Source organism: Schistocerca cancellata, chromosome 5 (assembly GCF_023864275.1).
Source record: "Schistocerca cancellata isolate TAMUIC-IGC-003103 chromosome 5, iqSchCanc2.1, whole genome shotgun sequence".
Classification (NCBI taxonomy): Eukaryota; Metazoa; Arthropoda; class Insecta; order Orthoptera; family Acrididae; genus Schistocerca; species Schistocerca cancellata.
Window position 1 is genome coordinate 589,678,813 of NC_064630.1, and position 16,808 is coordinate 589,695,620.

Sequence of the window (16,808 nt, forward strand, 5' to 3'; positions counted from 1 at the left end):
TTATGCTACATAGAAACACATGAAAGAAAACTAACTTTTGAACTCTTGCTCTTTTTCTAGTAAAAGTATGCACTAGAACATTGCATCCACACTGTAAAACCATGCGAGTAGTGCTCACTACATATCACTCACTTCACATGTGTACACGGAAGTTCACATGGTTTCACATGGTGCTCACTCATCGAGTGTGGGGCAACAGGCATGTGTCCCTGTCATATGGATGCAAAACATGGACTCTATACAGCTTTGTCACAATGTAGTGGTTCTAAAGGGCCCAGCAAGCATTGGACTGTATTTATAAGTTCTTTATAGATGTCAATTTTCCATGTTTTCTATGGAGAAAATAAATGCTGTATACCTGAGATTCATTAATTATTTCTAACAAAGAGATAGAGGGGCTGGCCAGTACTTACGTCAACCCAATACAGCCGATAGATACACAAAACAGAACAAGAAATTTATGTATCCTAGCTTTCGGAACTTTCTTCCTTCGTCAGGGAGGAGAGAGGGGAAAAAAAGGGAAGAAGGGAAAGTGGATTCAGTTACTCACAACCCAGGTTATGAAGCAACAGGGGAAAGGTAAACAGGGAGGGTAGCAAAGATGGAGGTATGTGTGTCAGAGGGAAGCCTAAGATTTTCTACTGTAAGTACTGAGCCAGCTTCAAACCAAAGAGGATGCATACAGAAGTAAAGAGGTATATAGTATAAAGATAAACACAACTATGTAGGATGAAAAGATGCGTGAATGGCTAAAGAGGAAAGGGAAAGAGGAGAAGACTGAAGAGTAAATGGGACTGAGGTTGGTTAACATAGGTTCAGTCCAGGGGGATGGCGGGATGAAAGGATGTGCTGGAGTGCTAGTTCCCATCTCCGCAGTTCCAAGGGACTGGTGTTGGGTGGAAGAAGCCAAATGGCACGTACGGTGTAGCAGGTTCCTAGGTCCCTAGAATTATGCTGGAGGGCATGCTCTGCTACTGGGTATTGGACATCTCCTAGGCGGACAGTTTGTCTGTGCCCGTTCATGCACTCAGCCAGTTTAGTTGTTGTCATACCAATGTAAAAGGCTGTGCAGTGCTGACATGTCAGCTGATAAATGACATGTATTGTTTCACATGTGGCCCTGCCTTGAATTGTGTATATTTTACCAGTAGCGGGGGATGCATGGGGCAGGTTTTGCAGCAGGGTTGGTTACAGGGATAGGAACCACTGGGTAGAGAAGGCGGTCTGTAGGGTTTGACAAGGATGTTACGGAGGTTAGGGGGGTGACAAAAGGCAACTCTGAGTGGTGTGGGGAGAATATTGTCAAGGGGTGATCTTATTTCAGGGCTTGACATGAGAAATTCATAACCCTGGTGGAGTAATTTGTTGATGTATTCGAGGCCAGGATAATACTGGGTAACAAGGGGGATGCTTCTGTGTGGTCTGGGGGTAGGAACATTGTTGTTGGACGGGGAAGAATGTATTGCTCAGGAGATCTGTTTGTGGACAAGGTCTGCAGGATATTTGCGGGAGAGGAAAGCACTGGTCAGGTTATTGGTGTATTGTTGAGGGATTCGTCACTGGAGCAGATACGTTTTCCATGAATACCTAGGCTGTAGGGAAGGGAGCGTTTGATGTGGAATGGATGGCAGCTATCAAAGTGAAGGTTCTGTTATTTGTTTGTGTGTTTGATGTGGACAGAGGTGTGGATGTGAGCTTCAACAAGATGAAGGTCAACATCCAGGAAGGTGGCTTGGGTTTTGGAGAAGGACCAGATGAAATTCAGATTCAAAAAGCAGTTGAGGCTATGGAGGAAATTAAGGAGTGTTTCTTCACCATGAGTCCAGACCACAAAGATCTCGTCTATAAACCTATACTAAGCCAGGGGAAGCATCTGTTGGGTCTTCAGGAAAGCCTTTTCCATGTGGCCCATGAAGAGGTTGGCATAGGACGGAGCCATCCTGGTTCCCAAGGCCGTTCCCCTGATTTGTTTGTAGATCTGGCCTTCAAAAGTGAAGTAATTATGGGTGAGGATGAAGTTGGTGAGTGTGATAAGGAACGAGGTTTTTGGAAGATCTTCAGGTGAGCGTTCAAGGGCAGAAGACCATGTGTATGTGGGATGTTTGTGTAAAGGGATGTAGCATCTATGGTGACAAGAAAGGTTTCAGGTGGGATGGGAATGGGAATGGATTTGAGGTGTTCTAGGAAGTGGTTTGTGTCTTTGATGTAGGATGGGAGTCTGCGGGTGATAAGTTGGAGGTGTTGATCTACCAGAGCTGAGATACATTTTGTTGGGGCTTTGAAGCCTGCCACAATGGGACGACCAGGCTGGTTCTCTTTGTGGATTTTGGGTAATAGGCAGAAGGTAGGGGTACGTGGCTCAGGTGGAGTGAGTAGGTCTATGGAAGCCGTTATGAGGCCTTGTGAGGGACCTTGGATTTTTAGGATTTTCTGCAGCTCAGTCTGGATGGAGGGAATGGGATCCTGGGTAACAGCTTTGTAGGTTGAGGTGTCGGAGAGTTGATGCAGTCCATCTGCCACGTACCCCACAAGGTCAACAGGGTGTATACGGGGACAAGGAAAAAAAATTCCCGGCTTTTTCCTGGATTTCCCGGTTAAAAATACACTTCCTCCCGGGTGAAAACACATGTTTTCTGTTTTAAGTGACAGTATATTTTCCCTTATCAATCCTTTGAATGGTTATGGTTTTATACAAGGGCGCAGAATTTCTCGGCACTTTAGAAAATGAAACTCAGGGAAAAAAACACATTTTGGAAATATCTTTGATGTGCAGCAACTTGTACACTGCGTATTTTCATATTATGAAAATATACATTGGAATCCCACCAAACACCTCATGTTACTTTCCGAATCATTGAAATCGAGATTGCGATGCACCTTTGTAAGCCAGTCATAGCTCATGTCACGTGATCTCACCAGCTGATGGCAGTGGAAATTTAGAGCATAGGACACATGATGTAGTCAGCCAACAGCGACATCACTGTTAAGTAGCACGAACACACAATCAGGGCAAATTAATAGTTTAAATTAATATACATAGTGGTGCTACAATAAAAGCAAAGCTTTCGCATATAATATTGGTCTCTAAGGTTAATAAGCTGCAAGAGAAGCTAAGTTTTCGCATATAATGTTGATCTTTTTTGTGCGTTACACTTAAGATATATCACACAAATGTGCCAGTAAAATTTTTAATAATGACATACATGTCTGATCATCAGGGTTTGAAATTCTTCTAAATGGCTCGTCATCAAAGAGTTGATTTAACGCTTTGTGATTTAAGAAATTCATGGTACAATCTTGCACATAGTTCAACTTACGTAAAATGATATTTACTTTGAAAGTAACGCTTTTCAAACCACCATTCGCAATGTTTTCCCGTGACCTGTTAGAAATAGGTTCCTTTCAGGAGTTGCCAGAGAGTGCAGATAACAGGAGACACTGCACTTGTGCAGCTATCATGACATAGGAAGTCCGTATTTACGTACGTGTAAAATATTAAAAGATCATACATTATGTCATAAAAGAAACAAGACATCAGAGGATATTCCAAGAGCATCGGAATTTTGTGAACCATACTAAAATGTGCTCATTTAAAGTGCATACTTAAAGTGAACATCCATATGTCCAGATTCCCAATGAAGTAGACCTCGACCTGATATTAAATTTTCAGTGTGGTTTTGGGGATGTAAATTTTCTTGGCGCACCATACTGTATTATATCATGTTTGGTTCTTTATTATGGCAAAATGCCATTATGTGCTAGAAGATGAAAACGGGCATTTGAAATGCAGCGAACAGTTGAAACTAGTCAGTACTGTGGAATTAAACATTTTGTTTCAACTGCATTGACTGCCTCTGCGGAAAAAGTTTATAAAAGTCAAATTTCTTTAGCAAACAGACAAAAATAGCTTCAGTGTTCCGCAAGTCGATTAATGCTTCACTGTCAGAAAAGTGGAAATACAATAAAATCTGAAAGTAATGACATATTTTCACCTTCCGTTATTATGTGAATGCATTTTAAATCACTTGATAGCTCCCTGCCACAGATATCCATTTTGCTTTCATTTGACATGAGAGTAAACGAGGCAGAAACAGCAAAACCATTAAATGAAAGCACGGGTCACGTGGAGACTCCCCACTATAAGGATCTATGATATTTGCGAACCGGATCAACACTTAAAAAAAATATATATATATATATATATATATATATATATATATATATATATATATATATATATATATATATATATATATAAAAAGAAAGATGATGAGACTTACCAAACAAAAGCGCTGGCAGGTCGATAGACACACAAACAAACACAAACATACACGCAAAAATCTAGCTTTCGCAACCAACGGTTGCCTCGTCAGGAAAGAGGGAAGGAGAAGGAAAGACAAAAGGATATGTGTTTTTAGGGAGAGGGTAAGGAGTCTCCTTACCCTCTCCCTAAAAACCCATATCATTTTGTCTTTCCTTCCCTTTCCTTCTCCTTCCCTCTTTCCTGACGAGGCAACCGTTGGTTGCGAAAGCTAGATTTTTGCGTGTATGTTTGTGTTTGTTTGTGTGTCTATCGACCTGCCAGCGCTTTTGTTTGGTAAGTCTCATCATCTTTCTTTTTAAATATATTTTTCCCACGTGGAATGTTTCCCTCTATTATATATATATATATATATATATATATATATATATATATATATATATATAATAGAAGGAAACAATCCATGAAGGAAAAATATACCTAAAAACAAAGATGATGTGACTTACCAAATGAAAGTGCTGGCAGGTCGACAGACACACAAACGAACACAAACATACACACAAAATTCAAGCTTTCGCAACAAACTGTTGCCTCATCAGGAAAGAGGGAAGGAGAGGGAAAGACAAAAGGATGTGGGTTTTAAGGGAGAGGGTAAGGAGTCATTCCAGTCCCAGGAGCGGAAAGACTTACCTTATGGGGAAAAAAGGACGGGTATACACTCGCACACACACACATATCCATCCACACATATACAGACACAAGCAGCTTGTGTCTGTATATGTGTGGATGGATATGTGTGTGTGTGCGAGTGTATACCCGTCCTTTTTTCCCCATAAGGTAAGTCTTTCCGCTCCTGGGACTGGAATGACTCCTTACCCTCTCCCTTAAAACCCACATCCTTTTGTCTTTCCCTCTCCTTCCCTCTTTCCTGATGAGGCAACAGTTTGTTGCGAAAGCTTGAATTTTGTGTGTATGTTTGTGTTCGTTTGTGTGTCTGTCGACCTGCCAGCACTTTCATTTGGTAAGTCACATCATCTTTGTTTTTAGGTATATATATATATATATATCGAATTTCCAAAAATATGTTCATCTTGAAGCGCACATCTCTCTGAAAAGTCTGAAACATAAAACTCATGTGTTCGAGGAAATGTTAAGACATATTATTTGGCCCTAAATGTGCCAAAGTGCAGTGCCACGCCTCTTCATAAAGCATTCTTATACCGCACACCACTGTATTTGACTCTGTGGAATTGAAATGTGTATATTTTGTAATGGATGCCATCAAAATATACTCAGGACAGTGGAAATTGAAATGTCCTGTGGTGCCTCTCCTGCTCCCAATCGGCCGGTTTGTCAGCCTGTCCCTCTTAAAAAAAAATTCACAATTAATAGCGGATGGGAATATTTGTCATTGGGAGAAGAAGAACTCTTCAGAGAATTTGCACTTTTTATTGCCTATTAGCAAATAACTTGCTGTTTTGTGTGATATAAAATTAAATATAGGATACATAAAACCAATAAAGACAAGAGATAAACAAGAAATTACACATTTCTTCAATCTTTAGCTCCTAGCATTTTTTTTTCTCTCTAATCTTGCTACAGCTTTACATGGCATGCTTTCCTTTCTGTGAAAGAATCTATTACCTCATCAAGGTTCGTCAAACGTTTTGCTACATGAAAAATTGGAATGTTGTTATCTAATACTGAAAAAGCTGTTAACACAAATAATACCCAAGACTGGTGTGGTTTCTTGATCTAATTACGTCTATTTTGTCACTGTCTGCTATATAAAACAAAATAGGCCTTTCTAATATTGCAGCAATTTTGTAATACACGCCAAATAAATGAGACTGTTTCAGCACAAATGGCCATTTTTATAACAAGACAGAATATAATTTTCGAAGTACCTAATCAAATGCCTATTAGGCTTACTACAAGCAAAAAGCTTTATGTTAGGAAATTGTTTCACATTTCACTCATACGCATCAGTTTCTCAAGCATGAGATCGAAAAGTAGTATTACGAAATTTTTTATATAAATTTGGAATCATCTTATTCTTCCATAATTTGTGTGATGTCCCCATTTCTTCTCCTTCCTTGTTCTAACAAATAATCTTGTCGTCACCAATCCTGTAGCTCTTCCTGCTATTATCAAAATTTGTTTGCTGATTAACTTCACTAGTCCTGCTAGAATCACAGCTTTAGTTATCCCGTGATTATTTTCTGGTTAGGTGCTATTACATGTTTGTACAACACATTTTCAGCGTTACTTCCAAAATAGAACTTAAGCGGCTGCTAGCCGGGCACTGTACAACTGGTCCTTACTAGGATAGCGATCTGGCCAAAAATTTCCTTTCAGAATTTCGTTTTCTTGGATACACCGAGAAGATAATATGTAATCTTTCTCACCTGTTATTCCTGTCAGTCGTTTATTTCCATTCTGGTAGTCTGAATCTACAGATTTTGCTAGTAATTATAACAACGCCGATCATTCGCAAACCCAATTAACCACATCATCAGAATGCGATTGGCATTCATCCGTTCAGCTTTACTCCACTCAGCTTGTACAGCCCCATCCCCATTTGTCTTCAGAAAGCTTATTTCTAGATGCGACGAGGATTCTCCTGACAGAGACATCACGCATTCAAAAATCAACTTATAATTCATTCAGAAATCAACTTAAAATGTGTTCAAAAATGTTCAAAAACCAACAGGGAAGTGTTGCAAAATCATATGAATAATCGATAGACAAACGTGCGCTGGATGCTAAGCGCTTTGTGAAGAAAGTTTTTTTCCTCAAGAATATGGATTTGGCGCCTCCTTTTCCTGGTAGCATCTAGCTGCTTGCTGCGACTGCTTGCACAGCCAACAGCCACATTCCTGTAGCCAAAAGTGGCAGAATCTACAACTAAAACGTAACTCAACTGTGCATGCACACGAGCCCGCTCGTGACTCTTAAAAATGAATCTAACGTAGCCAGTTGTGACTTCACTCTCATCGGAGGTAATTTGCTGTTATGAAGCATTGCATAGTCTTTCTAAAGCCTTTGACACATTTTGCTGTTGTCAGACACTTGCATGTGCACTGTGTGTCGTTGTTGTATATGGCACATTTCCTTTGCAGTTTAAGTTATTTTCGTTTTTTTTCCTCTCATTTATGTTTTATTGTTGAAGTAGTATTCTGCAGTAGCGGGATACAGTAATATCCTTTGTTAGAGTATCGGTTCTTACCAGTAAAAATTACAAAAATGTTGACAGAAAACTAAAACAATGAAAAATTCCCAGAATTCTAAAAAATTCCCAGGTTTTTCCCGGTTTTCTCCCGGATGAAAAAATTCTCGGGTTTTTCCAGGATCTCCCGATTGTCCCGGGGCGTATACACCCTGGTCAAGTACCACAGTTGTGGAGCCTTTATCCATCAGGAGGATGACAATAGAGTAGTCTGTTTTCAGCTCCTTAATGGCACGGGATTCAGCTGGGGAGATGTTGGGGGTTGTCGGATGTTCTTCAAGAAGGACTGGGAGGCAACACTGGATGTGAGGAATTCCTGAAATGTCTGCAAGGGATGGTTTTGGGGGAGGGGAGGAGGATCTCTTTGAGAAGGCATTCGGAACTGTTCTAGACAGGGTTCAACACTGGGTTTAGTATTTGGGGGCTGTGTTTGGGTGGTGAAGTGTTCCAGTTGAGGTTCCGGGTGAATGAGAGGAGATCTTTAACCAGGGTAGTGTGGTTGAATTTAGGTGTGGGGCTAAATGTTAAAGCCTTTTAATAGAACAGATGTCTCTGGAGGAGAAAGGGATCTGGATGAGAGGTTTAAAACTGAATTGGGACTGGTGAGTTCCACAGCAGCTGGGCATGATTATGTATAACACAGCATAAAATGACAATCAAATACTGAATGCTGTTGATGGTCACTGATTCTGCTGTGGAACTCTAAATTGTTTTCTTGGCTCAGTGCAGCTTCTATTTGATAAATACCACATTAATGGTTTGTCCAGAAATGTGCCTCACTGGCTCATTGGGCAGAATTCCAGACTACAAAACTAAAGGTTTGGGGTTCGATCCGCCGTTGGTCCTATGACTTTCTCTGTTACTTATCAGTTCTTTCACATATAATAATCACAAAAATAATAAGACAAGTTGCACTGTTTTTCAGAGAACATTTTGGAATGTAAGTCACCTCTAAATGGATGTATAAACCAGCTCAAAAGTGGGAGGAAGTCAGGACACAACACCATGCCTAGTAAAGACTGCAGTGTTCAAATCAACCTTTAAATTGAGCACAGTTTTACTTGCTTTACAGTGTAACAAATGAAATTTAAAATATACTTATAGGCTGATGGCCATTAGCATAAACAAAGAGTTCACCTGTATTGCTGTCCATGACCAAAAAAGCCTTACAATTAACTACTGACACATACTAGCCAAATAAATGTCGAAGAAATCAGGTCATGAGTTTCAAATGATCTTATGTCATAAATAGAAGATTTTACTGTAAACATAATTTGAGGGTTGAAGGTAACATAAAATAACACTGAATTATTTGAGGAGGGAAAAAAATACCTGCAGTGGAATTGACGATTTCTCAATTTTTGCTAAAGATAACTGTGATTTGAAAGTCTTGTTTTCTTATAGACAAATAACGATGATTTCAGGAGACATACCGTATTTACATACATCTAGTGTGTATTTTTTTTTACCCTACGAAGTACTCAAAATTGGGGTGTGCATAAGATTCGATGGTGCATTAGATTCGAGTACAAACTCTAATCGTTCACCGGTATTTCTTACAATATGTGACCTGAAGTAGCAAAACATTTATTAAGCTCTAACAAGAAAATATAGGTATGGTATGTGTGCATTAAAGAAAGAAAGATTTTAATCAGGTAATCTCGTTTCATTATTGCTGGCCTACTACAGCACTTTGCATTAGGTAATCACAAAATGAAAAGCAAGCAGAGAAGAATATTGTATGAAGCTACTTTCAGGTGCATAGTAATTCTTTATGCTGAAAAATATGGTAACAGGAGGACAGGAAGAGAGTTCAATGTAGCCGAGAGTAACGTTCGTTTATGAAAGAAACAGAAATTGGAATTATTTGCGACTACTGCTATCAGAGATAGATTCACTGGACCTTGCAAAGGAAGACATTCTGACATTGAAGTAAATGCTTTGTAATTAGTCTGTTAAAGGAGGAAGCATGGGCAAACTGTGAGCAGTGACACCATAATAAAAAAAGCGAAAGAGTTGTATGCAGCTCTTAATAGACTGAAGCAAGAGTTTAAGGCTAGCAGGGTATCAGTTGATTACTTTGGGAAATGAGCGATCTAATCTCTGTGACACTGTACAACAATATGCCAAAAGCTTCCACAGGATTTTGAGAAGATACTTCAAGAATTTCAGCAGTATGTTATCACACATCGGGAAGAGAAGAATTTTTTGATGGGTCAAATAGGAAAATTGAGAGAAGAGTTAAAAGAAGTTACCATCAAAACATCTGGGTGTGAAAAACAGTGCGTAACAGCAATGCTGGCGATCACAGCAGATGGAAACAAACATTCCCCTTTTTTAATCTTAAAGATTAATCTTAAAGATTCAGAATCAAGAGAAGGGATGGATGACTGTAACTTTGACGCTTGACTGGCTCCGAAACATCTGGGAACTCTGTCCTGGCAGGCTTTCCTAGAAACCTTCACTGATTTGTCTTGATGCATTTCATGTTCATCTCACTGATGATGTAAAAAAGAAGATCCACAGCCTATCCAGTGACCTTGTTATTATTCCTGGAGGAATGACTTCTGTATTACAACCCTTGGACATTAGTATAAATAAACCTTTCAAAGGTTACATTCAGGAACGGTATAAAAAATGGTTTTGCGAACCAAATCGTGTACTGACTCCAACAGGAAAAATTAAACATGCTGGACCCTACATCATTTTACACTGGGTTTTGGCTGCCTGGAAATGCATCGAAGCACCAATGATCATAAAATCATTCATGAAACACTGTTTCTCAATTACTATGGATGGCAGTGAAGATGATGTGCTCTGTAACGACACCAAGGATGGCAGGGAAGGAGGAAATGAATCTATTTATGATGTAGACTCTTCCGAGGATTCCAGTAATGATGCCATTAGTCAATAATGATGAGTAACACCTGTAATTTACAGTATGTTTCTTTGTATGTCATATAGGCAATCAAGTCAGGCATTCTTTTTTAATAATGAAAATGTCACTTATTATGTAATGAGTAACTTTAAAATAAATTATTGTTGGTTTTTATAGTTCATGTATACATTCACTATAGTTCGAAATAAAGTCAGCATTATATAACAAATTTCAGCAATACAAAGATATCCTACCAGTGATGTACCAATATTGCTTTCTTTTATTAATGTAAATTTTGCAACTGAGGTGCGCATTACATTCGATGACACATTAGATTCACATAAACACAGTGATGCTCTGATATTCTCTTTACATATATAGAACACATTTTGTTTAACGTGTAACAAAGGCATATCTCCAAAAATCACATAAATTTCTGATGGGCTTGTGACAAAGCAAGCTGGAATTTTTTTACTTCCTCCCCTGTTTTGCCATCTGCCTCCTTAAATTCATTTTTTTCATTTTTGACTAATTGCTATTAACATACACGAGCATAAATTGAATTTTCATAAATGAGAAGGTTGGCCTGCAGTTTAAAAAATATAGCACCAGATCTAATTATGAGCTTAGTTTTATGTACGTAATCGATTTTCTAATTTATTCAACTATTCCTAGTTAATACTTTTTTATAGGGTGAAATCAATAATTGTTTCATAACTTAAATTCTATTGATGACTTATAAACAAATATCAATTCTATAATAACTATACTCATTTGGAAGAAGAACTAATAGCATTATTAAAGTATTTATTTGGCTCTATTTGAAAACATGTTAGCAAAGCCAACCCTTAATTAATTCCAAAGTAATGATCAATTTTGTCAAAAGTATTGTTTGTATACTTATATCTGTTAATTTCATCATTCAAACAAATAACTCAGCTTAACCCTTGTAGTAATAGAAACTGTTAAAAAGGAAGAATTTTTCCAAGTATTCAGTTAATTGAATGAGGTGTGTTCTAATTGTAATTTCTGTAACTTTAACATCAAACAATGTATAGTTTCAGTGCTTATTATTATGAGGATATATATAAAGGCCCCATTTTTGGATTCGAAACAGTCAGTTCATGGCCGATTTTCAGATGAGAAACCCATACTGGCTAGGTCAACAATAATGCATTAACTAAACAGTGGAATAAGTATAACACAATTATTTGTTAAAACAATGACAGTGTCTGCTTAATAGTACCATTATATTCTGCAAAATCTGTGAACTTTGTGGTTATGTTGTTACTGCTCATAGATATTCAACAGTAAACTATTGTAGCAGTACGCTGATGTTTGCCTGCAACCTATTAATAAGGCTTATCAAAATTTACCAATAGTTAACTGGCCATATTAACAGTGAGAGTGGATGCATATTTGGGTGGAGTGGTATTCCAATCCTTATCTGATCATCCTAATTTAGATTTCCTGTGAGCCCACCAAATCACTTCAAATAAATTTTATGATGATTTCTTTAATAATATCAAGGTACATTGGCTCCCAAACTCTTGTGCTGGCAAGTTCACTTCCTCTGATGACCTCAATATTGGTGTACAATCAGACATTAAACTCAATCTTTCCTTCAGACAAAACAAGTAATACAACTGCACTTGATGAAGCAGCTAAATAGTTAATGGTTTTTTATACTTGCTGCAGTATCAAACATTAATACAAAAAGTCACTAAAATATGTTACTATAATGTTGGTCTTACCAGTTCCAGAGTCCAAACTCAATGCAAGCTCACTGACTTCACTTAATATTGTCTCTGCTTCATCAACAACAAGTTGAATTATGTGATCCACTTCAACTGCTTCTTGTTGCACCTTCAGTGCATCAGGCTCACACTGTTCTGCATTCTCAACAGCATATTCAGTCTGAAATTGAAGTCATACATAGGTGACCACATTTTTAAATATGTTAAGAACACAACCACACAACTCTTTGGGGTACACTACAGAAATATTTTGAGATGAGAAAAACACTGAAATATTTTAAAAAATGCAAAATATGTTGAACATTGTAAGTCAGTTCTCTCTGGATTAACACAGATTATGGATAGGTCTGTTAGAGACGTTAAGGTCACAGTATAACATAAAATAAGACAGTGGACAATGCTATGGAAAAACAGTGAAACATGCAGATACACATAGAGTTACTGAATAATATCAATATTTATTGCTAAACTGTAAGATCGGCACAAAAAGCAATGTGACCAACAGATCTTCCAGACACAAAACTGTACTAGAACATGTAAATCAATGACTGAGTGAGAGAACAGGGACATTCCCTTCTTGTCTAAAAATTGCCAAATTAAAACCAATGTACAAAAGAATGGAAACACAGAAGACTTTGGCAATTATGAGCAAACTGCCCTTCGCCTGTCTCAAAAATTCTAGAGAAAGTTTTTCACTAAAGCCTTACATGTTTTATGCAAAAATACCAAATTCTGTCCTGAATACAACAGAGGTTTAAAAAGAACAACTCAACAAGCACTGCTAGTAAAATTTACCAGAAAAAGGAGAATAGTGAACATATTACTGGTATAGGCCTTGACTTGTTGATGTTATTCAATATCACAGATCATGAGGCACAACTACAGAAATTAAATCAAATAGGCATGAGAGACACACCTGCTGACTGGGTCAGGTCATAAATTGGCAGACATAAACAAACAGTGTCAATACAAAACACTGAATCCAACAAAATTGCAAACCATTACTCAGATTACCAAGTGATGAAATATTATTCCCCAAGGATCAGAAGTGGAACCAATGCTTTTCCTGCATATATGTTTGTAAATGACCTACAAACAAACATACATTGTAAAAATACTTATCACTTTGCTGATGACGTAAGCTTTCTCATCAGTGCAAAAGCATAAAACTTACTACTAGAAAACACAACAAAGGCAATAGATAGTATAGTAGATTGGTTCACACACAATAATCTACTCATAAATGAAGGAAATATTGTGCACAGAACTTAGATAGTGTCAAGGAAAAGGTCCCACAAAGGATAAATGTAAATTTCATATGGCATTGTCAAATAAACTGAAAATGGAGCTTGATCTTACAATGTTTTTTGAGCTCCAGATCCAGGATAATGTCAGGTGGGGAAGTAATATTGACAAACTCATCAAAAAATTGAGCAAATTCTGCTATATGATAAGGATCCTTGAAAACTGGTGCAGCAAAGACTGCCTAAAAAGTGTTACTATGCAAATGTTCAGTCATGTCTGAAGAACAGTCACTTTCTGCAGAGCTTCTCCAAACAGCATTAAGCTATTTAGAATACACAAAAGAACCATGAGGGTCATAGGAGGTACCACATCCAGAAAAGCTTGCAAGCCACATACATTTTTTTTTCTTTTTCATTCTTATAAGAAAAGTGAAAGTGAGCAAACTTTTATTTTCAGTTACTATTCTTTTATATAAATGGACATACATACGAATATTATTCTAAGGATAAATGTAAATTTCATATGGCATTGTTGACTGGAACATCCCATGATATACTTCATCCATACACACTGCCCCCTTTCTTTGTGACAATTGTGTCATAAGTATATCAGTAGAGTATAGATGATGGTAAAGTCATGTAGGATAGTTGGCTGGGAGACCACAAATGGCATGTTCAGCCACCTAACTGGAAGGGCTTTTACTACCATATTTACTCGAATCTAAGCCGCATTTTTTTTCCCAGTTTTTGTAATCCAAAAAACCGCCTGCGGCTTAAAATCGAGTGCAAAGCGGAAGTTCTGAAAAATGTTGGTAGGTGCCACCACAACTAACTTCTGTCGTCGAATATACGTAGCGCTTCGCAGGCACAAAGATAAATATTGGCACCAAAACCTCTGCATCAGTAAATAAATTTAAAAAAAGGGTGGAAGACGAACTTTTTTTCTTCGCCCTGAGTTTCGACCACTGCATTTTCATACATTATCCAACGAAGTAAATACAAATTCCATATTGTTCATCTTTGAATGTAGCAGCATTTCATTGTACTACGAAAATCCGACTGGCAAGACTGTTTGGGATGTTTGTCAATATGGCCAACTCTGCGATCTGGATTTTTTCCTACCTGTGAGAAGAGATGGTTGCTAATATGAACTTTTATGAATTGTGAATCACATGCAGTATGCTCTTCACCATAATAATAATATGAATATAAACATTTTGCCACGTATTCTTTTGTGTTTGCCGCTATCTCATTTAAATCCCGCCTGCCTAATAAACAATGAAACTAGAGTGAGACAACAGCAAACGTGGAAGAATATACATATCATGTCTTGTTTATATTCGTATTATTCTTATGCCGAATAGTGATACAGTCAGAAATGAAGCACGGCAATTGATTAGATTTTTAAATCTAAGATGGCTCTAATTTCTGTGCAGAATGTAATGTACTAAAGAGGTGTCTGCAAAGATTTTCAAATTCAAACCAGACGAAGCACATTAAAAAGGAAGGGTACCCGTATAAATATGGACAGAATGCTTGACGCATAGCGACAGCTACCTGGTAAAGCTTAACTGCTAAGCTTACGACTCGAACCAAACTACTACAGCTGTATCGTCATTCATTTGACCTAAATTGTGTCTCATATTTTTCTCTCCCCTTGAATTTCGAGTCTCAGATTTCAGGTGCAGCTTGGATTCGGGAAAACATTTTTTCCTCGATTTTGAGTCTCATTTTTTAGGTGCAGTTTAGATTCAAGTGCAGCTTAAATTCGAGTAAGTATGGTATCTTTCATGCACAATGGCACCTCTCCTTCACAAAGTGTAAGAGTTGTGTGTTAAGTAGATCTGGCAAGTGTTGGTGATCATAATGGTTGTATGTGTAGTGTGGTGTCATGTTTTGTGTTGGATGATGGTGAGAGAAAGGAGGGAGTCCCAGCACATAGCCTACTCCTCTCGAATAGCAGAAAGTGGACCACCAAGTTTACCTGAGCAGTCACCATTAACAGTGTCAGATGCCTTCACTTCATGATATGCTGCCAAAAGGTTGACTGGTGATAAGCGACTTTAGGCCATGGTCCCTCCCCACTGTTGTCGCAAAGGTGAAGAGAAAGCAGCCAACATCATGTGTCTTATCCAGGTGGTTACCCATTCAAGTGTTGCCCAAGCCCAATATTGCATAACTTCGGTTCAACAAAGAAACAGTGTATTCAACAAAGCAAGGCTGCTGGCAGAGTATAGATGAGTGTAATGAGTGCATGTGTGTGTAGTGCTACATTCAAGTTGTATGATGGTGATGAGAGAAGAGAGAGAAGCCTACTCTTGAATAGCACCGAGGGGGCCACCAAGCTTAACATCCCCAGCCAATAGACGGATCAACATTATCAGTGTCACAGGCCCACACTTCATCAGACACTGCAGAGAGGTTTGGAATTCAATTGATGACACTGACATACAAACTGGTGGTCAGGAACTTTACATCACCATCTCTTCTCCTCTTGCTGGACAAATAATGGCTACAAAAATTACTTCCACCATCAGGATTTATTCTGGCTTATGTCTGAGTCAAGTGTCAATACACAGAGACATGTTTTCGTGACCGCTACTATGGAGCAAAAGTTTGCTATGGATAGATATCACTTTACTGATCTGTAATTCATACAGGATGCAGTGCTACAGTAAGATTCTATCTTGAAGATAGGATATTTCTTTTACACTGCAGTTAGCTAGAATGATTATCACAACTGGAGTAAGTGAGTGAGAGAGATTACATGGGGCACTGAGGAACTATCAGTACACTTCTAGTTTGGTCCCATAGGAACTTACCAGTACACTTCTAAACTGTACATTTCTGAAAATCAATACATGATACAACTTTGTTTTTTTCTTATTGTGCTGGTACAACATTTGAAGAAAAGAATTATTTCCAAAAAACAGATTAGTGTTTCCAGATATATTTTCGAGTCACCCTCTTCTATATTTCTTCCACTTGGTGTCAAAGATTGTTACTTCTGCTCTAACACATGTGTTAAGAACTGCGAAAACTAGTGTAACATATTATTAAATACGTGTCTGGTTTAACATTGAGATTTTCTGTTAATTAACACTTTTAAGACTGTAATATATTACACTGTGTAGTGCTTTGAAAATTTCTGTGTAAATTCTAGAACCACTTGGCCTTCCACCATCTCAAACACCCGATATTTTAGTTTAGAGTGGGGGAAACGAACCCTATTAATTACGCATCACCCGTCTGTATGTGCAGGTTTGAAGTTTATCATGAGACAATTGTAGACGCGGTGGTCGAACAGCACCAACAAGTGTTTGCTGGTCGCGCCATGGAAGCTGTAGTGAAAGAACAAGGAGTGTTTATGTATTCTATGCTGTTTTATAACTATGACTATTGTAGTGGAAAAAAAAGAACAGTTTAGATATTGTTAATT

General features: G+C 38.0%; 1 protein-coding gene across 1 annotated transcript in view; it reads right to left on the reverse strand.

Moving 5' to 3' along the window:
* The window catches only part of LOC126188961 (laminin subunit alpha), a 364,582-nt gene that overhangs the window by 117,904 nt on the left and 229,870 nt on the right, over positions 1-16,808 (reverse strand). Inside the window, exon 35 of the mRNA XM_049930722.1 lies at positions 12,123-12,285. Within this exon, the coding sequence (XP_049786679.1) occupies positions 12,123-12,285 (163 nt within the window). The remainder of the gene's footprint in view (positions 1-12,122; positions 12,286-16,808) is intronic.